The 26,795-nt window shown below is 48.1% G+C and overlaps 1 protein-coding gene across 2 annotated transcripts in view; it reads right to left on the bottom strand.

The window, feature by feature from the left end:
* The window catches only part of si:zfos-2326c3.2 (mitogen-activated protein kinase kinase kinase kinase 4), a 335,482-nt gene extending 309,179 nt beyond the window's left edge, over nucleotides 1–26,303 (bottom strand). The window contains exons 1-2 of one of the 2 annotated variants that reach the window (XM_038775018.1): nucleotides 25,699–26,303; nucleotides 25,064–25,129 (exon numbers count right to left, since the gene is read on the bottom strand). In XM_038775018.1, the coding sequence (XP_038630946.1) occupies nucleotides 25,064–25,129; nucleotides 25,699–25,755 (123 nt within the window). In that variant the 5' untranslated portion in view covers nucleotides 25,756–26,303. The remainder of the gene's footprint in view (nucleotides 1–25,063; nucleotides 25,130–25,698) is intronic. The other variant, XM_038775019.1, reaches the window with a different exon arrangement.
* Between the last annotated feature and the right edge of the window lie 492 nt (nucleotides 26,304–26,795).

The raw sequence follows: 26,795 nt of genomic DNA, 5'->3' as shown, positions 1-26,795 counted from the left end.
TAAGCAGACCGGGAGCAGTATGAAGCAGACCGGGAGCATTGTGCAGCAGTTCGGATCACTGTGAAGCAGACTGGGAGCAGTGTGCAGCAGTTACAATCACTGTGAAGCAGACCTGGAACAGTGTGCAGCAGGACAGGATCATTGTGAAGCAGGTCAGGATCATTGTGAAGCAGACCGGGAGCAGTGTGAAGCAGACCGGGAGCAGTGTGCAGCAGTCAGGATCACCGTGAAGCAGGCCGGGCGACATGTGTAGCAGGTCAAGATCACTAGCAAGAGACCGGGAGGAGTGAGGATCATCATGAAGCAGACATGAAGTAGTGTGAAGCAGGTCAGGATCATTGTGAAGCAGACTGGGAGCAGTGTGAAGCAGGTCAAGAGCAGTGTGCAGCAGTTACGATCACGGTGAAGCAGACTGGGAGCAGTGTGCAGCAGGACCGGATCATTGTGAAGCAGACATGAAGCGTCAGGGTCATTGTGAAGCAGACCGGGAGCAGTGTGCAGCAGTTAGGATCACTGTGAAGCAGACTGGGAGCAGTGTGCAGCAGTTAGGATCATTCTGAAGCAGACCGGGAGCAGTGTGAAGCAGACTGGGAGCATTGTGCAGCAGTTCGGATCACTGTGAAGCAGACTGGGAGGAGTGTGCAGCAGTTACAATCACTGTGAAGCAGACCGGGAGCAGCGTGTAGCAGTTCGGATCACTGTGAAGCAGACTAGGAGCAGTGTGCAGCAGTTAGGATCACTGTGAAGCAGACCGGGAGCAGTGTGCAGCAGTTAGGATCACTGTGAAGCAGACTGGGAGCAATGTGCAGCAGTTAGGACCACTGTGAAGCAGACCCGGAGCAGTGTGAAGCAGGTCAGAATCAGTGTGCAGCAGTTAGGATCACTGTGAAGCAGACCGGGAGCAGTGTGTAGCAGTTAGGATCACTGTGAAGCAGACTGGGAGCAATGTGCAGCAGTTAGGATCACTGTGAAGCAGACCCGGAGCAGTGTGAAGCAGGTCAGGAGCAGTTTGGATCACGGTGAAGCAGACCGGGAGCAGTGTAAAGCAGGTCAGGGTCGGGGGGGGGGGGGGGGGTGTCAGTAAACAGTCAAACAGTGGTCATGGTTCACTTTGTTCTGACGATATTGGCAGAAAGAGGAATATGGTCCTGCAGTCAGAATTTAGGAAGTTAGGTTAGAAATGAGCAAAAAAGACCTCAAATTCGTCATCTCTGAATTAACCCCAATACCACACGCATGTGAGCATGGAAATAGGGAGGATAGAGCAGATGACAGCATGGCTGGAGAGATGGTACTTAAGCGAGGGATTTAAATTCTTGGGCTAAAGGAGATGGGACCTCTACAGGCTGGACGGTTTGCACTTAGACAGAGCCAGGACCAATTTCCCGGGGGAATGATTTGTTGGTGCTATTGGGACAGGTTTAAACAAACCTGGCAGAGGCTTGCAAACCAGGAGATAATACTCAAGTGGTATACCAACGTGCAAAGGGTGGCCCGGTAGCACAGTGGTTAGCACAGTTGCTTCACAGCTCCAGGGTCCTACGTTCGATTCCCAGCTTTGGTCACTGTCTTTGCAGAGTCTGCACGTTCTCCCAGTGTCTGCGTGGGTTGCCTCCGGGTGCTCCGGTTTCCTCCCACAGTCCAAAGATGAAAATGAAATGAAATGAAAATCGCTTATTGTCACGAGTAGGCTTCAATGAAGTTACTGTGAAAAGCCCCTATTCGCCATATTTTGGCGCCTGTCCAGGGAGGCTGGTACGGGAATCGAACCGTGCTGCTAGCCTGCTTTAAAAGCCAGTGATTTAGCTGAGTGAGCTAAATCAGGTTCGGTGGATTGGCCATGATAAATTGCCCTTAGTGTCCACAAAGGTTGGGTGGGGTTACTGAGTTACGGGGATAGGATGGAGGCATGGGCTTAAGTGGGGCGCTCTTTCCAAGGCTGGTGCAGACTCGATGGGCCGAATGCCCTCCTTCTGCACTGTAAAGTCTATGATTCTATGAGAGAAAGGCAGATAGCTCTAAGAAATGGAAAGGCGTTTAGTGGCTTCAACATAAGAGGGAATGTAACAAAGTCTAAATTAGGGTTACAGTGCAAGTATTTGCATGCATGTAGTATGGCAAGTATGATTGGCGAGTTGCAGATGCAGACAGCCCACATGGAACTATGATGTTATAGAACATAGAACATAGAACATAGAACAGTACAGCACAGAACAGGCCCTTCGGCCCTCGATGTTGTGCCGAGCAATGATCACCCTACTTAAACCCGCGTAACCCGTATACCCATAACCCAACAATCCCCCCATTAACCTTACACTACGGGCAATTTAGCATGGCCAATCCACCTAACCCGCACATCTTTGGTTATGGTGATAAGAGAGACCTGGCTCAAAGAAGGGCAGGACTGGGAATCAAATATTTCTGGATACGAGTGTTCAGGAAAAATAGGAAAGGAAGGAAAGGGGGAGTAGCAGTATTGATCAAGGAGAACATCGCAGTGCTGGAGAGAAAGGAGGTCACAAAGGGGGCAAGGACAGAATCTATTTGGCTGGAGTGATGGAACAAGAAAGGTGCAATTACATTGCTTGATGTAGTCACCAACCAGTGGAAAAGATGTCGAGGAACAAATTTGCAAGGAAATTGCAGAGACGTGCAACAACTGGAGTGCTTCTAATAGAGGACTTCAATTATCTAAATGTAGACTGGGGTAGTGGTAGGGTCAGAGAGCAGCAAGAGCTCCTTGTGCACGTTCAGGAACATTTTTAACACCAGTATGTTTTCAGTCCGACGCGGAAGGAGGAATTTTTGAGCCTGGGTCTTGTAAACGAAATGGGTCAAGTGTCAGTCGGGGTACATTTAGAGGAAAGTGATCATTGCATCACAAGGTTTAGCTTGGCTGTGGAAAAGGGAAAGGATCAATCCAGAGCAGAAATAAATTAGCTGAGGGAAAGCCAACATCAGTGGGCTAAGAACGGATGTGACCCAAATCAACTGGTGTCAAAGTTAGCAGCAAAACCACAACTGATCAATGGGTCACATTTACAGAGGAGATAGTACGAGAACAGTCAAGGTATATTCCCATGAAGGGAAAGCCGGATATTCCTGGATGACGAAAGATGTAGAGATCAAGATGAAGCGGAAGGAGTGTGTTTATGGTGGATATCAGGTGGACAATTGGGAACCAGGTTGAACACAGACGGTTCAGAGAGGAATTAAGATGCAGTTGGTGTGCGACCATGCACAAATGATCATCTTGGTGAATCCCGACAGAGGTCATAGGAAACAATTTTGTGGCTGTGCCGGCCGTGGGCACAAATCTGGCAAGAAGCCAATCCGCAAAATCTGGCAAGAGAAAAATGGGATTCCTGCCAGCAAAATGTCCATACGCGATCTTCCCAGCCCCTCCTCCAATGACGCAATCAGTTTCACCCCCAGGAAGGGCAGGAATCTGATTAGCATATTTTATGGTAAATTTGAATATAATTATAGGGCTTAACGCCATTACTTGCATCCTCAACGTAGCATCCCACCCAGCCAGAGTGACATCACTCAAAAATGAGAACCAATTGTGAAGACCATGCCAGGGACGCACAGGAAAAGCCCCTGGGTGGTGATGGACATGGCCCAGCAGTGCCAACATGGGAGGTGCGATGTCTGTGAGGAGAGGGGACGATGCCAGTGAGGGGTGCGGGGCAAAGACTCAAGGGGAATGGGAATAGCCTGATGTTCGGGGGGGGAGGGGTCACCCCAATACCTTTCCATCCCTTTGCTGTGGCCATCACCACTTGCCCTTAACCAAATTCCTGAAATGCAAGAGAGAGTACAAAATAGCCGTTCCATCCCAACATTACACTACAACACTTTCAATATTCCATTCAATACTCAACTGTTCACTCTTGTGCATGTTCCAAGTGCGTGTCATGGAGGCCTTCGTGCCTGAGTGTTCCCACATAGTGCCACCCCAGTGACTGCAGCATGGTTGGTGAAAGGCTGCTGCCTTACACTGGAGGAGACTGCAGATGACCTTTACAGGATGCCCTTCAGCAGCTCTGGTCTCGTGGCCTGTACCATCTCGGGCAGGAGCAGCAGAAACCTGCTGGTTGGCTGAGTGGCAACTTTTACAGATGCACCATAGAAAGCATCCTATCTGGCTGCATCACTGCCTTGGTATGGCAACTGCTCGGCCCAAGAACGTAAGAAACTACAGAGAGCTGTGAACACCGCCCAGTCCATCACATGATCCAGTCTCCCATCCATTGACTCTATCTACACCTCCTGCCGCCTTGGAAAAGCAGGCAGCATAATCAAAGACCCATCCCACCCGGCTTACTTTTCCAACTTCTTCCATCGAGCAGGAGATACAAAAGTCTAAGAACACGCACTAACAGATTCAAAAACAGCTTCTTCCCCACTGTTACCAGACTCCTACATGACCCTCTTATGGACTGAACTGATCCCTTCACACAGCTTCTCTACTGAGTAGTACTGCGCTCCTGTGTGCTTCACGCATTGCCTGTGTCTGTGTATTTGCATTGTATATTTATGTATGTCCCATTTTTTTTTCATGTACGGAACGATTTATTTGGACTGTACACAGAACAATACTTTTCATTGTGCCTCGGTCCACTGATAATAAACAAATCCAATCCAATCCAATGTCAAGGGCACTGGTGGACTGGCAGTGGTGGCAACGCTGCCATCCCGCGAGCAGACTCCGCACAGACAGATACCCAAGCCGAGAATCGAACCTGGGACCCTGGAGCTGTGAAGCAACAGTGCTAACCACTGTGCTGCCATGCCGCCAATGACAGGATGTATTGGCCATCACTCTCAAGATTCTTTTCAGAGAACATAGAATTTACAGTGCAGAAGGAGGCCATTCAGCCCATTGAATCTACACTGGCCCTTGGAAAGAGCACCCTACTTAGCCCCACGCCTCCAGCCCTATCGCCATAACCGCACCTAACGGCAATCCACCTAACCTGCACATCTTTGGACTGTGGGAGGAAAGCAGAGAACCCGGAGGAAACCCACGCAGATATGGGGAGGACATGCAGGCTCCACACGGACAGTGACCCGAGGCCGTAATTGAACCCGGGACACTGGAGCTCTGAGGCAGCAGTGCTAACCACCGTGCCACCCTTCGGCAAGTCCTTTGCAGCAGACCTCCAGTGTGACCACCCCCTATGAGGAACAGGAACATAGGTTATCTTTTCACCTGGCCTGGCTGTCTCAGTGATCCCACTTTTGTGTTTATCTCGAAGATACACACAGTGCCAGTGCCAGTGCCTGAACTGCTGGCTGTAATGGTCAGATCAAAGTGACGGTCCTGCTTCACCCAAGTATATTTGGACTTTTATCTCTGGTCCCCCAGACACGTTTTTCTCAGAGGCACACCGTTTGCTGGCGGTGGGATTCTTTACTCCCCCCACTTGTCAACAAGATTTCCGGTGGGAGCAGAGATCCCAAACGGCCAGAGAATTCCAGCCATTGGCTGACTGGGTGGCAATGCTCAGGATTCTGAAAGCACAAATACATCAGAGCACCATGAGTAAGGTGGTGGAAGTGGGAATCATGAGGTCCATTATTAAATCATCTTTAACATCTACATCATGCAAGATTGTGGGATGAGGGTGAAATGGGATTTCACAAGGTTGACAGGGTTGAAACCACAAGGCCATCCTGGTGGCTTGAACAACACCACTTTCCACAATCTCAATAAACGACTGTGCCAATAATGCCAAGCACCATCTCTTCAAGGGGGTGAGGAAATGCTGTCATGCCTATCTCCACTGTTTGCAGCTGCTGCCGCCTTCTGTTATTTGCCAGTTTTGTCCAGCAGGAGAGAGAGAGAGAGAGAGAAAGAAGAATGTCAGTGAGTGTTGCAATGCGGTTGGGTAAAGTGCTTCTTGTAGCGGATTGGCTAGAAGTATGTGGAAGCTGCAAGATGTGGGTGGAAGTCTTGCAGTATTGGGTAAGTGTGCGAGCTTGAGGGCGAGCATACAAATGTTATGCAAGTGCCCCAGTTGCTAGAGATTGTTGATAGGTGAGTCATGGCAGTGCGGTGCACTGAGCAGTGTGTAGGATTGATGGTTTGGCTTCTCGATGGCAGCAGTTGAAGGCGCGTACGCTGACCTCGACCATTCCTGTGAAACCACTGAACCTTTTCTGACAATGCATCCCAGTCATCAGGGCCAGACTGCTGGTATCGAGCTGCACAGCTATCTGCTCTCACTCTCTCACTGTCTTTGCAATGTAGAGTTCTTGGTACTGTGCAGAAAGGTGACCTCTCTCCTCCTTTCCACTTCCCGCAGTTGAGGCCTTCATGGCTGCACTGGAGGATCTAGGAGTCTGCTCTCTGGCCCACTGGTCCATTAGCCCAGCAGCTTCCTACTTAGAAAGTCTTTCCCAGCCACTGTGAGCACCTGTTGCAGGCATAAAAACACTTCACCTTTCAAGAGATGCAGCTAACTTTAAGACGTGTTGGCTGAGCTTTCATTGGTGCTGGCTTCGCATGAGGCCGGGTAGCCTGATGAGCGTGTTTAAATAACCATGGAGATGAGGAGGCAGCATGAAGCTGTGTGCTGCCTGACGTACTTCCATCAGACATGGGATAATTGCACCTCACAACCCCTGCACCCACTAATGGGCCTTACGCAATAGTTAACCATTATTGTTCTATATATATATTCCAGGCCTATGAAGCTTGAATATCCATATCCACAGTCAGGGAGCGGTGTCACTTTTTAAGGAAGCCACCTTCTTGCGAATTCTGACATCATGCTCCAGCTGACCAGGCCCTTTCCTTTATGATGCCAGGAACCATGTGTGAGGCAGGTCAGGGTACCACTCCGAGCAAGGCGTTCTGGAAAGTTCTGGTGCAACCCGGCAGCTGACAGAGCTCGGTTCCACTTAAGGTCTGTTTGCCTTCAGCTGCCCTCTGATTGATGTGCAGGTGCCAGAGGTTGGTTTGGGGCCATGCTCATAGTAAATAGCTCATAGAAGTTCCCAGCACAAAAGGAGGTAATTTGGTCAACAAAGTTCTGACGACCCAAGTCCCATTTTCCAGTGGAGGCTGCGGCAGCACAAGTGAATATCTAAATTCTTCTTAAATGTTACAAGTGTTTCTGACCCAACCATCCTTTCAAGCAGCGAGTTCCAGACTCTCATTACCCTCTGGGTGAAAAAGTTTGTCCTAAACGTCCCTTTTAGCCTTCTACCTCTCATCTTAAATCTATGGTTATAGACCCTCCCTACTAATTGAAAAAGTGCCTTCCTATCCACCCCGGGCGGGATTCTCCGGTCCCCTAGCCGCTTGTTTCTCATTGTGCGCTGTCCGCTGCCGGTGGGATTCTATATTCCATCTGCTTGTCAGTGGGATTTCCCATTGTAACCACCCCCTGCTGCCGGAAAACCCACAGATGGAGGTGTGCTGCCAGCAGGAAAAGTGAATCGCAACAACCGAAGAACTCCGGCCCCTAGCTAGGCCCCTCGTTATCTTACACGCCTCTATCAGCTCCCCTCCCAACCTTCGCTGCTCCAAGGAAAACAGCCTCAGCCTATCCAATCTCTCCTCACAGCTCAGGCGCTCCAGCCCAGGCAGCATCCTGGTAAATCTCCTCTGCAACCTCTCCAGTGCAATGAACTCAAATCACCCACCAGTTGTACTTTCTGAAAAAAATTAATTGAATCGCAGACGTTGCACACGAAAATGAAAATATGCAGCCCATCACACAGATAAGTGTACAGGGTGTTGGTGAGGCCACAGCTGGAGAATTGGGTGCAGTTTTGGTGTCTTTATCCGAGGAAGGATGTTCTTGCTATGGAGGGAGTGCAGCGAAGGTTTACCAGGCCGATTCCTGGGATGGTGAGACAGTCATATGAGGAGAGACTAAATCGGTTAGCATTATATTCATTGGAGTTTAGAAGAGTGAGAAGCGGCAAAACTCTAACAGGATTAGACATGGTAGATCCAGATAGAATGTTCCCGATGGTGGGGGAGTCCAGAACTAGGGGTCAGTTTGATGATAAGGAGTGAACCTTTTAGGACTGAGGTGAGGAGAAATTCCTCCACCCAGAGAGCGGTGAATCTGTGGAATTCGCTACCACAAAAAGTAGTTGAGGCCAAAACGTTGTGTAATTTCAAGAAGGAATTAGATATAGCTCTTGGGGATAAGGGATATTTGGGGGGGGGGGAAGAGACGGGATCAGGATATTGAACTGGATGATCAGCCATGATCAAAGTGAATAGCGCAGCAGGCTCGAAGGGCCGAATGGCCTCCCCAGCCTCTAATTTTAATATTTATGGATCATAGGATGAAGCAACACAGAAGAAGGATACTTGGTCCATTTTACCTGTGCTGGCTGACTTAAATTTCATCTGCTACTTCTCTGACCATTCCACCACTCCTGGCGTTGTTGCTATTGTTTTCATTGATTGGTACTCTTGCGGGTTTTGTACCATCTTGAAATTTTGGAATGTTGTCCTGTATAGCTATGTTTATATCATTAATGTGGTGTGGTTGCCCCTCCATACTGCCCATCAACCAGTGGGCAGCACCAGTGCAATAGTCCCCGTAGTACGATAGCGATAAGCCTGCAAATATGTCAACATGGGCACCCAATAAAGTTTACATTAGCTCCTTAACCCTTCCAAACCCATGACTGCTACCTTCTAGGGCAGGAGATACATGGGAACACCACCACCTGGAGGTTCCCCTCCAAGTCACTCACTACCCTGACCTGGTAATATATCGCCGTTCCTTCACTGTCACTGGGTCAAAATCTTGGAAGTCCCTCTCGGACAGCACAATAGGCTTCCTGCAACTCAGAGGCTGTAATGGTTCAGGAAGGCAGCTCATGACCACCATCGCAGGGGGAATAGGGATGGACAATGAATGCTGGCCTAGCCAGTGACACCCACAGACATCCCGTAAATGAATTAAGAAATCAAGTTTATCATGTGCTGCTTTGTGAATTGCCTTTTGAAGTCCATACACAAAACATTCATTGTACTATCCTCGTTAACCCTTCCCGTTACTTCATCAAAGAATTCAATCAAGTTAGTCAAGCACAATTTTGCACTTAACAAATCAATGCTGGCTTTCAATTATTCAGCTATATTTTTTTCCAAATGCCAATTATTTTTCTCCTGAATTGATGATTCTGAGAGCCTCTCCAGTAACATTGAGCTGACTGGCCTATGGTTGCTGGGTTTATCCCTCTTCCCATTTTTAACTAGTAAACCTCCAGTCCTCTGGCACCATACCTATACACAAGAGGGAAAATGTGACCACAACCTCTGTGATTTCCACCTACACTTCCTTCAAAGTCCTGGGTTCCAGACTAGGTAGCTTTTCCACTTTGAAGACTGCCAACCTCATAATTATCTCCTCTTTATAAATTTTTATCTTATCCAATATCATTCCTAGTTCCTCCATTCCCACTATATAAGCAGAATCCCATTCTCCAGTGAAAGCAGATTGAATTTATTTAGTCATATAGGATGCGATTTAGTAAGGAAGACCTGTCAAATTAACTAGTGCTCAGGCACTCAAGTGGACAGCAGTGCGTCTTCCCTGTAATCAAGGATCCCGGGGAGCAGAGTTCATGACCCCAAAGAGCTGCCAGCCAATCAGAGGCCATCACCTGGAGGCAAAGCTCGCTGCAGTTACGACACCAACCCACGTCTTAGGATCATCGCTGGATCCCAGGCCACAGGCAAGTGGTGGGCAGAGAGGAATTGTGGAATGGGGCTCAGTTGTCGGGGGGCAGAGGGGAAGGGAGTCAACTGCAAGGGCAAAGGGGTGGTTCAGTGGGAACACCTTCCAGTTGCCAGGTCCTTCGATCAGGTACTGAGTGGTCTTTGAATAAGCAATACCCCAGAGCCTTCAAGCCAGCCTGCACGGGTTTGCTTGTCGTGCTCCCTGTGGGACCAGCGGTAAACCCAGTGGCGGTATAAGGTCCTCGAGTGAGCATTATTACCGATGGAGAGGAAAGCTGTCTGTGGATATTCCCGCCTTGGGCTTAACTGAGCGAAGGCAGGAAGATGGTAGGGAGCACCCACCCACGAACCTCCTGCCTGATTAAATGTCACCCACCACCAAACCCGCCATGCAGGAAGGCATCAAATTCCACCCATAGTTTATATTCAGTTTAGTCCCCTGCCCGATTAGGAACATTACAATTGTCTTCAGCTTTCTCTTTCGGTCTCATTCTAATCATTTTATTTCACTATCTTGAGAGCTCTCGCTTCACATATCCTTCTTCTCCCCATTAAAGGAATGTGCCTATTCTGTAATCTTAACGATCGCCTCTTCAAAAGGTCTTCAACTGGACAACTCGGGCGGGGTTCTCCGTTTCCCCTGCCCCGCCCCCGTTTTCAGGTGCAGCGTGGCCCCCACCGGCAAGCGGGATCCCTCGTCCCACCAACCGGCCAATGTAGTTTTTCCCCATTGTGGGCACCGCCACACCGTCGGGAAATCTGGGGGCGCGAGTGCACTGCTGGTGAAACGGAAGATCCTGCCGACAGAGAACTCAGCCCCTTTGCTTTCAAAATCTAGTATAGAGCAGTGAGTGAGTGCTGTCGGTTCACCAGAAACCAGCAACCAGGCCTGCACTTCCTCCCGTGTTTAAGAAACTCTTACTTCTGGCTCAATATATGCAAAGCATATTTCTCAAACCATGTTCTGTAATATTCATGAGGGCATCGAAAAAATTATCTGGTTGACTCATGTCTTGTTTCCCAACCAAATGGCCAAATCAATCTTTGCACCCTTTTGTTGCTGCAGTGGCCACTAACCAACAACGAACCTCTTGTTTCCTGTTCACGTGACTTCCAAACAAATCCATGCCAGGAGTGTTGAAAAACGAATAATGGTTCAATTTAATGGCATCAAACAAATGATTGTATCTGGCAGAATGGTTCTTGCCAACACAAATCGGTGCCATCACCTGTTGCCAACTGAGTAGAATGGCTCAGCTGACACAACTAAAGAAGAGGTGAGATCCGGAGGAATCTTTTCTCCAGCTCTGCAGATGCTGGAAACTAATCAGGGCGATTCTGATATTTATTGAAATAATAGATTGAGGAATATAGCAGAGGATTATAGGCCAGCTTGTGCCCCGTGTGTGACAGAGGAAATGCTTGAGAACTTTTCACAGAATGCTGTCAATCAGCATGCAAGTCACGCAGTCAGTCAGCAGCACTTCAAGGAAGAAATCTACGGAAATTCTCAGAGGTGACTAAACAAGAGGATGAGACTGTCACTTCGAGATTTTCACAACCCATTCAATTCCTATTCTGCAGTGGCTGTTTTAGGGTGGATGGTGTTCTCACAGAGGTCACCATGTAACGCCTCACTATGTAACACCTCGCTATGTAACACCTCGCCCTGCAGTGCCTCGTCCTGGAGCCTCGCCCTGCAGTATTTCAACCAGTAGTGTCTTACTGTCTAGTATTTGAATCTGTTATACCTAATTTTGTAGTAACTCACCCTGCACTACCTCTCTGGAGTTTAGAAGAATGAGAGGTGATATAATTGAAACGTTCAATATTATGAAGATGTTTGCCAGGATAAGTATTAGGATTAGGTGGATTAGCCATGCAAAATTGCCCCTTAGTGTCCAACTGTTAGGTGGGGTTACGGAGTTAGGGTGGGGGAGTGGGCTGAGGCAGGGTGCTCTTTCGGAAGGTCGGTGCAGACCCGATAGGCTGAATGGCCTCGGTCTGTGCCTTAAGGATCCTATGGAAATGTTTCTCCTGGCTCGGGAAGCTGGCACAATTTCAAGATAAGGAGGCTGATCATTTGGGACTGAGATGAGGAGAAATTTCTTCACTCAAAAGGGTTATGAATCTTTGGAATACTGCACCCAGAGGGTTGTCAATGTGCCATCATCGGCTATTTGTTTCAAAGAACAAAGAACAAAGAAAATTACAGCACAGGAACAGGCCCTTCGGCCCTCCCAGCCTGCGCCGATCCAGATCCTTTATCTAAACCTGTCTCCTATTTTCCAAGGTCTACTTTCCTCTGTTCCACGCCCGTTCATATACCTGTCTAGATGCCTCTTAAATGATGCTATCGTGCCCGCCTCTACCACCTCCGCTGGTAAAGCGTTCCAGGCACCCACCACCCTCTGCGTAAAAAACTTTCCACGCACATCTCCCTTAAACTTTCCCCCTCTCACCTTGAAATTGTGACCCCCTTGTAACTGACACCCCCACTCTTGGGAAAAGCTTGTTGCTATCAGGCCGAGCCGGACAGATTTTTGATCTCTCAGGGAATTAAGGGACACAGGGAACGTGGAATTGAAGCCCAAGATTAGCCATGAACGTATTGAACGGCAGAGCAGTTTCAATGGGCTAAAACATTTTCTTCGGTTCCTATTTCTTGTCATATACTCACAAGTCCAAGATGCTCCACCAATCATGATTGAGTTGGAGACAGCATTCAACAGTTATTTTTATTTCTACAAATTTATTTTCATTTCTTCCATTGATTTGTTTTTCCCTCACATTGTTTCCATCTCTCCCCACACCACTTGGGCCAACTGTTCCTAGTTGCCCTTTGACTCACTGCTCACCTTTGCAATAATAATAATTTTTATTGTCACCAGGAGGCTTACATTAACACTGCGATGAAGTTACTGTAAAAGCCCCAAGTTGCCACATTCTGGCGTCTGTTCGGGTACACCAAAGGAGATTTCAGAATGTCCAAATTACCTGACAGCATGTCTTTCGGCCCTTGTAGGAGGAAGCCGGAGCAGACACGGTGAGAATGCACAGACACCGTACAGACAGTGACCCAAGCCAGGAATCGAACCTGGGACCCTGGCGCTGTGAAGCAACGGTGCTAAACACTGTGCCACCGTGCTGCCCCCTTCTACCAGCCACACATTCTAATCTCTTTATGTGCCACTATCAGCACCTTTCTTAGCCTTAATCGCCTCTATTTACATTCTTTTTGCCTTCTGTCTTCAACATTTTTGTCAATCTCCACTGGCCCCCTATCCAGACCCCCGCTCCACCGCCCCCCACTACAGTATAAATCTGACCCCATTTCCACCTCTCTCTTGTATTAACAAAGAGTCATGCAGACTCAATATGTTAGCTCCCCTTTCTCTCCACAGGTGCTGTCAGACCTGCTGAGGTTGTCCAGCATTTTCTGTTCTAGTTTCAGATTCCAGTAGCCTCCAATTTGCTTTTATCAATAGTTATTGTTGCTGATCTGCTGCATTTACTCATGCGATCACAATTTAGATTAGATTTATTGTCACGTGTATCGAGGTACAGTGAAAAGTATTGTTCTGCGTACAGTCCAGACAGTTCATTCCATACATGAAAACATGGGACATACGATAGATATAATAGATTTAATGGGAATGGTCCGTGCCGATGGTGAGAAGAATCAATGCCCTCTTTTTCCAGGGAGCTGTGTTGCTGATCATTGCCACTTTGAAGTGATACCGAGTATCTCTTCAAGTCAAACATGTGCATGTCAAGTTGTCTAATGGTAAACGGGCGTGGGAGGAAAGCTGGGGCCCTTTGGACCTAGTTTTCTCCAAGATAGAACATTCTACAATGAAACATCGTAATTCAGTCAAGCCTGTGTGTGCAGAGCTGGTTATCAAAGCTGCTCAGATTCATGAATCTTTTTCGATCTCATTAACGGGAGTGGGGAGGGAGGTTTGTCATTTCGGGGGAACACTGATTTGTCCCACTGGAGTTCTGTCCGATAGCCTGTAGCCATTCACAGCCAAGGCACTGCCATCTAAAACAATCATTTTTCCTGGGTAAAAAAAAATCTATGACTCGTTTTGGGCCTCCAGTGTCGAGAAACACCCGGCTTTTCAACGGCACTTGGCCATTTCTTTTTGTTTGGGGAGTTTCTCTCCGCCGAGGCCGCCCAGCTGGAAAGGCTCTCATGGATTGGGGCATCATTTTATCAGGCTGGCTCGATCTTTCAGCCCCCCCTTTTAATCCCATGCCCCATTTTTGATTCCCCCCTCTCCAAAAACTTGGGGAGGCAACCGGGAACACCCCTTCACCACCCCCTCCCCCCAACCTGGTAAGGCCCCACGGTCTCGATCTCTGGCAGTGCCAACCTAGCACTCTGGCAGTGCCACTCTGGTGTCCTGGCAGTGCCAGGCTGTTTGGGTGCCAGAGGGCATGCCAGGGCACCACCCTGCCCTGCCCCTGACCATCCTGAGGTCTCCAATTACCTGGGAGATCACTCCCCCCAGATGCCATTACAACTGGCTCACGTTTATGGAAACCAATACTAAACGGTGCCCTGGCGAGATCTCCCAAGGGGGAATTTGTGCGCATATTGAAACAAGCTGAATGGATCATTTAAAGATGCAGACCTCGTTCATGACCAGATTTAACGAAATCTCGCGAGGCATTGTGAGTGTTGCAAATTCCGCGAGAGGCCTCACACCAAGTCGGGTGTGACAAGGCCGCTAAATCGTGCCCCCCCCCGCGCCACCCCACACCCCCCGCCACCCCCCCCCCGTGCCACCCCCCCCCCCCCCCCCCCCCCCCCCCCCCGCCCGCGCCACCCCCCCCCCCCCCACCCCTTATTTCTGGGAAGTGCACAAAGGTGCTGCTGTTCCACAGAAGGTGGCGCAATCAATGGAATTTCATTGGAGGAGCTTGCAGATTTCCATATGGGGTGGTTCCCTTTCATAGAACATAGAACAGTACAGCACAGAACAGGTCCTTCTGCCCTCGATGTGCCAAGCCTTGTCCGGAACCAAGATCAAGCTATCCCACTCCCTGTCATTCTGGTGTGCTCCATGTGCCTATCCAATAACTGCTTGAAAGTTCCTAAAGTGTCCGACTCCACTATCACAGCAGGCAATCCATTCCACACTCTAACCACTCTCTGAGTAAAGAACCTACCTCGGACATCCCTCCCAATTCTCCCACCCTGAACCTTATAGTTATGCCCACTTGTAACAGCTACATCCACCTGAGGAAATAGTCTCTGAATGTCCACTCTATCTAGGGCAGCACGGTAGCATTGTGGATAGCACAATCGCTTCACAGCTCCAGGGTCCCAGGTTCGATTCCGTCTTGGGTCACTGTCTGTGCGGAGTCTGCACATCCTCCCCGTGTGTGCGTGGGTTTCCTCCGGGTGCTCCGGTTTCCTCCCACAGTCCAAAGATGTGCAGGTTAGGTGGATTGGACATGATAAATTGCCCTTAGTGTCCAAAAGTGCCCTTAGTGTTGGGTGGGGTTTCTGGGTTATGGGGATAGGGTGGAGGTGTTAACCTTGGGTATGGTGCTCTTTCCAGGAGCTGGTGCAGACTCGATGGGCCGAATGGCCTCCTTCTGCACTGTAAATTCTATGATCTATGATCCCCCTCATCATCTTATAAACCTCTATTAAGTCGCCTCTCATCCTCCTCCGCTCCAAAGAGAAAAGCCCTAACTCCCTCAACCTTTCCTCATAAAACTACCCTCCAAACCAGGCAGCATCCTGGTAAATCTCCTTTGCACCCTTTCCAATGCTTCCACATCCTTCCTATAATGAGGTCACCAGAACTGCACACAATACCCCAAATGTGGCCTCACCAGGGTCATGTAGAGTTGCAGCATAACCCCACAGCTCTTAAACTCAAGCCCCCTGTCAATAAACGCTAACACACTATAGGCCTTCTTCACGGCTCTATCCACTTGAGTGGCAACCTCCAGAGATCTGTGGACATGAACCCCAAGTTCTCTCTGTTCCTCCACATTCCTCAGAACCCTGCCGTTGACCCTGTAATTCACATTCAAATTTTTCCTACCAAAATGAATCACCTCGCACTTATCAGGGTTAAACTCCATCTGCCATTTTTCGGCCCAGCTCTGCATCCTATCAATGTCTCTTTGCAGCCGACAACAGCCCTCCACCTCATCCACTACTCCACCAATCTTGGTGTCATCAGCAAATTTACTGACCCACCCTTCAATCCCCTCCTCCAAGTCATTGATAAAAATCACAAATAGCAGAGGACCCAGCACTGATCCCTCTGGATCCCTTTCATCCACTAATTGTGTGGAAATTTACCTCAGGGTTTTGCGATGCAAAGAAATTGGAGCCCCCCCCCCCCCCCCCCTTCATGCTCTGCACTTACACAGGAAATTCTTCCTTCAATTTAAAGGCAGAGAACCTCCTTTTCCTCCCAGTGTTGGGAAAAACATTTCCTCTTCACAGTCAGAAATGTCTTGCCTGAAGTGACTTGTTCTTATCCCAGAGCATTTCGTAGGCTGGGCTCGACAATAAATAATAAACCACGTCTTGCACCTGAAGAGCTGGTCTGATTATCAGCCGATGTTGGAACTCCAGTGAAATTAAATACACCAATAACACTACACTTACTCGAAGAAGCTCAAGATAGAGAACTAGAGCCCAGGGATATAACATTCAGTATCGGAAAGGAAGTAGCAATCTGAGCAAACAATTGAACAGAAAGTCATTGAATTCTATCGTGACCAAAGCATTTGGTTTAAAATGAAGACTGAAGGAAAAACTGGTGTGTGTTTACTGTGAGCCTGAGAATCAAGTGTTAGATTACGGTTTGTAACTATTTGTATCTGTTAGCAGAAATTAGCAATATGGTGGGGTGAAGAAGTTTAAATCTAGTTATAAATATCTGAAAAATAGACCAGTTTGAAATGTAAAAACAAGCATATGTATGCTGGCTAAAGGGGGCGGCCACAATTACTGTTATGAAGATGCTTACCTGTAAATATTCATGTAAAATTTTTGTGTTTTCCTTTTTTTTTTCTCTCTCTCTAATAACTTGTAATTTGTCATATATAAAATATGAAAACTCAATAAAAAAACATTTATTAAAAAAAATGAATACAATGGACACACGCACACTCTCTGGAGTTCCCTCCCTATGCCTCTTTGTCCCTCCACCTCCCTCTCTCCCTACTGGTTTCTCTTCCGGTCCTATCTCTCCGAGCAAGCTGTTAGCCACTCACCCAGCTGCCTCCCTCTGATGCGATACCAATTTTGCCTGATTATGCTTTTCAGGGCTTTGGGATGTTTTAATCCATTCGGTGCGGCTATATAAATGCAGGTTGCTGTTATTGTTAGGAAAACAAAAGTATTTTTCAGGGAATTATGTTTGTACTGGTAAACATTAGAAATAAGGCATAGTTTTAAGTGGGTTTCATTTAATTCTTCTGTCCCTGAGATTGGGTCCGGCTGCTGTACAAAGGCGAGCGTGTGGACGAACCAAGTGAGTTTGTGGTACTTTGGGCTTCACCGCCAGACGAGTCAGTGGTTCTCCCCAATGCTGTTGCCTTGACGATAGAGCCGTTGGCAATTGAGGGATTGGAGAGGGATTGAGCAGCTGGGGTGGGGGTGCGGGGTGGCTGAGCATAGGGCCTTGCTGTATGTGAATGTCTCGTTATGATATATTTTGGATCTGTTGGCAGCTTAAGGAGATTATGGAGATCTTGGGGGAATTTGGCAGTTTTCAGGATATTAATTGAACATGGGAAAGAGTGAGGTGTTCCCAATCCATTCCAGAGGGCAGGAAAGGAGATTAGGAGAGCTTTCATTTGGGGTGGTGGGAACAAGCTTCAGGTACCTTGGTATTAAGTTGGTGGAGAGCTGGGCACACCTGCATACATTGTACTTGGCTCGATCGGTGGAGGGGTTGAAGGTGGATTTTAAGAGGTGGTATGGTTTTCCGCTTTCACTGGGGCTGCGAGCACAGACAATGAAAACGACGCTGCTGCCTAAGTTTCTGTTCGTGTTTCAGAACCTCCACATCATTGTCCCAAGTCTTTTTTTAGGAAAGTCAATGGGCTGATCTCGGGGTTTTGTGGGCGGGGAAGGCCCCACGTGTGGGGGGCATTTTTGGAACGGAGGCAAGGGGTTGGTGGGGGATGCTGGTGTTGCCAAATTTGATAATCATTATTGGGCAGCGATGATGAGGAAATGGGCTATGGAGAAGAGGTCAGTCTGGGGACGGGTGGAGGCTGTATCGTGTAGGGGAATGGGTTTGAGGGTTTTGTTGGTGCTGCCTTTGCTGTTCTTGCCGGCCAGGTACTCTGAGAGCCCAGTGGTGGTGTCGGGGTTAATGGTATGTGTGGTGAACGTATAAATACTGTTAATTCACCAGTATACTGTGTTACATTATACCATGTCATTAACCCTGTGGGCTACATCTATGGGCCACTGTGTGGCTTCACCCACAGGGGGAGATGTGGAGCATGTACAGGCTCCGCCCATGGCTCCGCCCCTTATAGGAAGTATAAGAGCAGCAGACTTGCGGGACCGCCTTCAGTATTGTACCGGTTGCAGGCAGGCAAAGTTGTAAGCTGATTAAAACCACTGTTTACTTCGACTCGAGTCTTCGAGTGAATTGATGGTCGCATCAGTATGGGAGGCAGGGTGGGAAGCACTTGGGGTTGGAAGGCATGTCTCTGTGTGTGTCGATTTGCGACAATCATATGTTTGTGTCAGCGAGGCTGGATGCGAGATTCCGGGGTGGCGGCAGGTTGGGGTTTGAGTACTTCAGGGTCTTGTTTATAGGGGGAAAATTTGGCGTGCTGGGGGAGTTGGAGGAATTGTATGAATTGCCCAAAGGAAATGGCTGCAGGTATCTACAGGTTCGGGATCCGTGAGGCGACAGGTGCCGTTCTTCCCAGGGCTGCCGCCTCCGGTGTTGCAAGACACGCTGTTGTCAAAGGACGAAATAGGGGAGGGGAAGGTGTCAGATATTTATAAAGGAACTGATGGAGACGGAGGGCACCCTGGTGGAGGATGGCAAGCATAAATGGGAGAAGGATCTGGGACAGGAGGTGAGGGCCAGGACATGGGCTGAGGCCTTGCTGAAGGTGAACGCGTCCTCATCTTGTGCAAGGTTAAGCCTCATCCAGTTTAAAGAGGTGCATATGGCCCAGGTGACGGTGGCGAGGATGAGCAGCTTCTTTGCTGGGGGTGGAGGGTGCGCAGGAGGCCCCGCGAATCACATCCGCAAGTTCTGGGCATGTCCAAGATTGAGGCGGTTCCGGCAGGGGTTCTCGGATGTGATGTCCGAGGTGCTGGATGTGGGGGGTGGTTCCGAGTCCGGAGGTGGAGTTATTTGGTGTGTCGGAAGGCCTGGGAGTCCATTGGGAGGGGGGGGGGGGGGGGGAAAGAGAGGCCAATGTTTGGCCTGTGCGACCCTAATAGCCTGGAGATGGATTTTGCTGGGGTGGCGGGACTCAGAGCTGCCGAAAGCAGGGATGTGGGTGAGGGATAGATTATCTGTGGTTTGACAATGTTAAGTTCGCTCTGCGGGGGCTGGTAGAGGGGTTGTCCAGGAGGTGGAAATCATTCAAGGATTTCTTCAAGGAGAATTGAGGGGTCAGCAACCGGGAGGGGGTCTTGGAGGGGGCGGCGGGAAGGGGGAAGGCAGGATGTGACAGGGAGTCAGTGCCAGGGGGCTGGTGGGTTGTGGTGTTTATGGGGTTGATGTGTTGTTCTTCTGATTATTCTGTGTATATTTGTTAAATGTCTTAAATTTTAAAAAAAATTTTAAAAAGAGAAAGGGAGATAGGTCTCAAAATAGTTCAGAGAATTATTTGAGTACTGGTGAAGGAAGACAGCCTATTGGAGGATCTGTATTTTTTGTTTCAAAGGGAGAAGTCTTCCCTTACACGTCTAACAAAATAAGTAAACAAACTAAAATTTTAAGAGATACAGAAGCTAATCAATCGTTGATGGTGGCTGATGATATAATTTGTATTCCAGAATGTTTTCTGCAGGAAAAAGTATGAATAAGGGATATGAATGGAAGGGTGAACCCGTTTCTTTGTGTAAAGTTAAGTACTTTGGTAAATGGAATTTTTACAGTGGGAATTATTCCTAAATTACCTACTGGAAGAATATATTTCATCCTAGGTAATGATTTGACAGAAAATCAACTTTCATGTATGAAAGAAGAGTTTGCAAGTGAACGTCGCATTAAAAAAAAAATGTCATGGTCTTTTGAGCCAGGGTTCCATCTGGGAATTTCCTTTTCAGTTACAATATTGTTGATAATATAAATTTTATTTCCCTGAACTGATCAGAAAAATTGGCATTCATCACTTGCCCATTTCTCGGTAGCTTGTAGCAAAGAACTGATGGAGCCACTATGGCTTAAACAATAGCACATAATATCAGGGGTGGCCTGGTCACACTCTACACTTGCACATGAATACGTTGTGCATCACATTTTTGGGACACTGTAGACAAGTTGACAGTTAGGCAAAATAAAAAATGGGGAACAAGTATTTTTGAAGAGAATAAGCTAAAATCAATGATTTTTCCCAATATTACTGACTGGTGTAACAATGGGTTGTGAAATGTTGAAACCTGAATCAAGTCTTGGTCCAACATGAAACCAGCAACTATGTCACCATATAATTTATTAATGTCTATCATCAGTTTGATAAATCAACGTATTCAATACAGTAAATGTATGCCCATGGTATGTGCATCTCTTCACCACAAAGACACACTATGCAGGCTGCATAGAGTACCCGGCTCCAGCTGCTGATACAGCTGGAGAATTGCCGGGTCAGTGGTCGCGCATGCAATATGGGGCTGGCCGCGTGTGGACCTGGCCTGCCAAATAGTGCCCCCTCCTTTGACAAGCTCGCAAGCCCTGGACCACCCCCCAACAGTGCCCCCAGGCTCTGCTAAAGTCCTCCCTGCCCGCGGATCGGCTCTTCCCCCACATGTGGCAGAACTGGACTCAGTCCGCAGCCGCCACACCGAGTTCCCAACAAATAATGGCATGAGAGGCCCACACCGTCTGGAACTCGGCCGGTCGAGGAAGGAGCATCGGGGCGGGGGGGGGGGAAGGCCTCAGGTAACGTCTGAAGAGGGCGGAAAGTCACCGAAAGCGGCGGCGGCCCTGATTTCGGCACCAACGTTGATTCTCCAGACGATCGCCGAACGCGATTTCAGCATTACCGACCGGAGAATCCCACCCATGGCCTTTAGTTTGCCCACCTGCCCCACATCCACCATTTATTTGGCACATGTGGGATGAGCGGAAGCTGAAACCCTCAACTATGTCACCCTCTTCCCTATGCTTTCAAGTCGGAGTGAAGGGTGAACAGTAAATCAAGATCTCCCCACCCCACCACCCCCCCCCCCCCGCCCCCCCCGCCACCCCCCCCTGTCATCGCAACAGCAGTAAAATGAATTTTACAAAACATTATAGGATGCAACCTGCCCAACAACAGGTAGAAATCTGCCTAGAGACAGCAGTAGCCAGTATTCAAAAGACTGGATGAAATGCACCTCACCCAGTAACGAGATCAGAAGGCAGTTTCGATAAGAATCAGAGGTGAATAGATTATGAATAGAAGTAGTTTTCCTCGACGACTGGGAAAATCAACGAGGTATACATATGTTAATGGCTAGACTCAAAGCAGTTGATAGGGGCAGACAGCCAAATACGCAGAAGGCATAATCAAAGAGGTACAAAGGTTTAATTGGTCAGATCCTCAGAAGTAAGGAGGACAGTTAACATCTAGCAGGACAAAGCAGACAAGCTGAGGTTGTTTTCCTTGCTGCAGAGAAGACAGGGGTGACCTGATTGAGGTGCTTCAAATTATGAGGGGCATAGATTGGCTCGTTGGTCCAGGGCTATGATTCTCGCTCAGGTTGCAAGAGGTCCCAGGTTTAAATCCCGGACGAGCCCCGTTTTGGGCAGCACGGTAGCAAAAGTGGATAGCCCTGTGGCTTCACAGTGCCAGGGTCCCAGGTTTGATTCCCCGCTGGATCACTGTCTGTTTGGAGTCTGCACGTTCTCCCAGTGTGTGCGTGGGTTTCCTCCGGGTTCTCTGGTTTCCTCCTACAGTCCAAAGACGTGCAGGTTAGGTGGATTGACCATTAAATTGCCCTTAGTGTCCAAAAAGGTTCGGAGGGGTTATTGGGTTGCAGGGATGGGGTGGAAGTGAGGGCTTAAGTGGGTTGGTGCAGACTCGATGGGCCAAATGGCCTCCTTCTGCACTGTATGTTCTATAGAAATCTATGTAGATAAGGTGGATAGGAAAGAACCTTTCCCCTTAGTGGGCAGGTCAATAACCAGTTTGCATAGATTTATGGTAATGAGTAGGAGCTTTATAAGAGATATGAGGGAAAACATTTTTATCCAGAGGGCGAATTTGGAACTCACTGCCTGAAAGGGTGATAGAGGCAGGAACCCTCACAACATTTAAGAAGTATTTAGACGAGCACTTGAAATGCCAAAGCATACAAGGCTACAGATCACGTGCTGGAAAATCAGATTAGAGTAAATAGGTGCTCGATGGCTGGCGCAGACACCATGGGCCAAAGGACCTCTTCCCATTCTCTACAAACTTTATGTCTCTAAGCCAGTTTTGCAATTAACAGCCTCTAAGTCTTAGATCCAAGGCAGTGCAGAAAACCTTCAGAAGGCAGCTTAAGTATCTCCGTAGGATCAGGGAAAGACGCCTCCCAGATTTGAATTTCACTCCTGTATTGTGCGGTAACTATTAAGCTGGATTTTTAACATACAGATTTATTTACTTTGAACTTAGAACTTAGAACAGTACAGCACAGAACAGGCCCTTCGGCCCTCGATGTTGTGCTGAGCCATGATCACCCTACTCAAACCCACGTATCCACCCTATACCCGTAACCCAATAACCCCCCCCCCCCCTTAACCTTACTTTTTAGGACACTACGGGCAATTTAGCATGGCCAATCCACCTAACCCGCACATCTTTGGACTGTGGGAGGAAACCGGAGCACCCGGAGGAAACCCACGCACACACGGGGAGGACGTGCAGACTCCGCACAGACAGTGACCCAGCCGGGAATCGAACCTGGGACCCTGGAGCTGTGAAGCATTTATGCTAACCACCATGCTACTGTGTTGCCCCGTGTTTGGATGTTGTTTGGGGTACAGTTGAAGTCTTACAGAGTTCAAAGTATATTTTGGAATAAGGGGTACATTCTACATAAACTATGTGTGTGTTTTGTAATTCATATACCATAGAGTAGTCCTGTTCGCATGTATTTGTCTTTTCTTTACTTTAATAAATAGCCGTTTTAATAATTGTTACATTATTCTCCCCATGTCAGCGTAGGTCTCACCCTACAACCCAAAAGTGTGCAGGGTAGGTGCATTGGCTATTTATTTTCACTAGGGTTTCACTTGACTTTTCACATCAAAACAAAACAAAACTAGAGTCAGAGAACCCTTACAGTGCAGGAGGAGGTATTCCGGCCCATCACGTCTGCACCGACCCTCTGAAAGAGCACCTGAACTAGGCCCACTCCCCCGCCCTATCTCCGTAACCCCATCTAACCTGCACATATTTGAACACCATGGGCAATTTAGCGTGGCCAATCCACCTGACCTGCACATCTTTGGACTGTGGGGGAAACTGCAACACCCAGAGGAAACCCACGCAGACATGGGTGAGAATGTGCAAACACCACACAGAGTCACCCGAGGCCGGAATTGGACCCAGGTCACTGGCGCTGTGAAGCAGCAGTGCTAACCACCATAAACTCTCATCATGGCCACGACTACCAGCTTTCAATTCCAGATTTACTAACTGAAGTCAAATTCCACAAGCTAGCACGGTGGGATTTGAACTTGTGTCCACAGATCTGTACCCTGGGCCTCTGGATTGCTTGTCCAGTGACAGTATCACTACGAGAACCTTCCCCCATTCCCCCCCCTCCCCCCCCCCCTCCCCGCCAAGGACCGATGTTTCAAGTTGGGATACCCTCGTGGATAACTTTGAGCTTCATGACACCCCACTCCCCCAATTCCCATCCTATTCTTTCCTGGAACGCCGGATCAAGAAGCATAATTTTACAAAGAAAGTCAGAAGGGTTTCTAAAGGCGAAGAGGGCCTTTTGCTGAGAATTAGAATGTGGCCAAAGAGTGAACGGCTACTTTCTTGATAAATATAAAATTACAACTAGTCAGTTTGACCCTCCCACCCCCCTGTGGAAAGAGATGATACAGTCTCTTGTATGTAAATGACCCTGGGTCAATAATATAGAACATAGAACATTACAGCGCAGTACAGGCCCTTCGGCCCACAATGTTGCACCGTCCTGTGAAACCAAACCAGCAGGACATCCCCAGGGAATGGAAGCTACTCCCTCCCCATGCAACACCAGGGCATTTAGATTCCCCAAAACATCCCAACTTTAATGCAGATGGTGACGAGCAATGTATTGTTAATCAGTGCCAGATTAACAAGTTTTGTACTGCAAAACAATGCCTCATGTCCATTGTGTAAACCCCCACATGAAAAGGCTCACATCATTTTAACAGGATTCGCACTTCCAGGAATTAAAAGCTTGTTTTATTTAAAAATTTGTTCAAGGGATGTGGATGTCTATTGGCCATCCCCGAGGGCAATCCAGAGTCAACCACATTGCTGTGGATCTGCAGTCACAAGTTGGCCAGACCAGGTTAGGATGGAAGAGTTCCTTCCCTAAAGAGGCATTAATGAACCAGATGGTTTTTTTTACAACAATCGACTTTTAATTCCAGCTTATTTTATTGAATTTAAATTTTACCATTTGCCAAAGCAGGATTCCAACCCTGCTCCCCAGAGCGTTACCGTGGATCCCTGGATTCCGAGTCCAGCGACAATACCATTACGCTACTGCCTCCCCTTCTGGACACTGTCAGCAACTCACAGGCACATTAAAGCAAAGGGGGTTTGCCTTGTTCATCAGAAGCCTTTGTTTATTATTATGATATCGGGATGAGGGAATGGAGACTGTTTGGCCAAGTGGTGAGTTTGGAGGAGATTGAAAACATCATGAATCCTCCAGGAATACCCGAGCAGAGTTGGCAACGTGACAACTGGATTCAGATATTAGGTGTCAGTAGAGGGACTGTGTGCTGCCCAATTGTGCATCTAACAAAAAATACAAACAACTTCAACAATGGAGAAATAGATGACAGGAAATATAATTTATGGATGTACAGATTCTATCAAGATCTTAAATGAATGATTAAACACAATAGTAACCATACTTGGTACTTGCTTTGCAAAAAGGAAACTATATCCAACCTTATAGACTTGACCATACGTCCCGGTGCCAACCACTTCGACTAACTCAAATATCCCTCCAGGATCCTGCGGGAAAGAAATTGCACTTAAAATGGTCATTTAAAAAAAAACATTAATTCAGTCACCCATGTTAACAGAGGGGTTGAATATTTCCAATTGCAGCGGATGAGAAAAGCTCTCCACAATCCCTCCAGCCCCTCACTCTAAGTTAAAAAGTGAAGGAGGATTCCCTTTCTGTGACCCCCACAGCTACAGTTATTGACAATCAATCAGGACCCTCAAGTGAAAATGTAACGTTCTGGGGAGGGGAGGGAAGGGGCAGAGGAACCAGTCAAGTAGTCACAATGAAAAGCAACAAGCTCAGAGTGCTGACAAGGTAACTAACTGTCTTTCTACTGGAGACACCACGCTTCAGTTGGAGTAAGACTTTTAAAACAGTGAAACTGGCAAGGCTCCACTCTGCGACCTGCAGTCTAGTCTGATAATTCAAATCAGCCTCATTCATCAGAGCTCGTCAGTTACGATGTCATTACTTTTTTTTAAAATAAACAGAACCCCGCTGGTATTTACCAGAAATCTTTTCTCTTAATGAACCCTGTGCTCTCTAAATATAACTTTGCTCTAAAGCAACTCACCCGTAGACAGGAGAGATGGATGTTATCGAAGCTTCTTGCTGGAAAGTCCTTAGCCATCGTCTTTTTGTTTCAGGGGGAGGAATAATAAACGATGTTCCTTGAAAACGACCAGAAACTTTTTTTTGTATTCCTCCCCCCTGCCCCCCCTTCCCGTGCACCTCGGTGAAGTGAGGGAGGATCAGGTCGGGGCTGTCAGTGTCCTTCCCTCCTCCAGCTGCTCTCTCTCTCTCTCTCTCACTGACAAACACAGGAAACACCGACATTCAGCAGCCAAAATACAACCCGGAAAACACAGCCAGAGGAAATGAACGGGGCCGAAGAAATCTCAACGCGAACGCAAGAAACACACACACACATACAACTTCATGTCATTTCCCAAGAAATTGGCAAGGCGTCCAACTCCCCCTGGTTAAGTGAACCCGGAGTCATTCCTTTCTGAAGTTTATCAAACTCAAGAAGCCATGTGGTTAGAGGGCTGATGAGATCTGGAAGGTTAGGCTCAACTCATCCTCTCTTTCACTCTTTCGGAATAGATTTACTGACTGATTGAATGGGGAAGCTCCAGAATCTGTGCCCAATGTGTTCTGAGGCAGCCTATCCCAAGTCAGTGAGTGCCTGAGAAAGCCGGTGTTAAGAGGAACTTGGTCGAGGCGCTGACAATCAGAGAAGCTCACATGCTTTGGACATGTGATGTGAACAGGAAGCGAGTGTTTGGGGAAAGAGGTAAAGCCAGGGAAACATGCTCATCCCAAGATGGCATTGATGGATCATGTCAGAAGGTCCATAGAATCCATTCGGCCCATCGAGTCTTTCACAGACCCTGCAAAAGAGCACCCCACCCAGGTCCACCCTATCCCTGTAACCCCATTTAACCTGCAGATCTTGTAAGGGGCAGAGCGAATCCACTGATGGACTGTGGGAGGAAACGGGAGCCCCCGGGGGAAACTCACCCAGACACGGGGAGAGCGTGCAAACTCCGCACACTCATTCAAGGTTGGAATTGAACCCAGGCCCCATGTGCTGTGATGCAGCAGTGTTAACTACTGTGCCACCATGCCACCAGGCGGACTGGAGAATGGAAATCAGCGGAGAAAGAT

This window comes from Scyliorhinus canicula, chromosome 17 (genome assembly GCF_902713615.1).
Source record: "Scyliorhinus canicula chromosome 17, sScyCan1.1, whole genome shotgun sequence".
Classification (NCBI taxonomy): Eukaryota; Metazoa; Chordata; class Chondrichthyes; order Carcharhiniformes; family Scyliorhinidae; genus Scyliorhinus; species Scyliorhinus canicula.
Note: the sequence above shows the minus strand (reverse complement) of the source record. Positions and strands in the feature narration are given on the sequence as shown.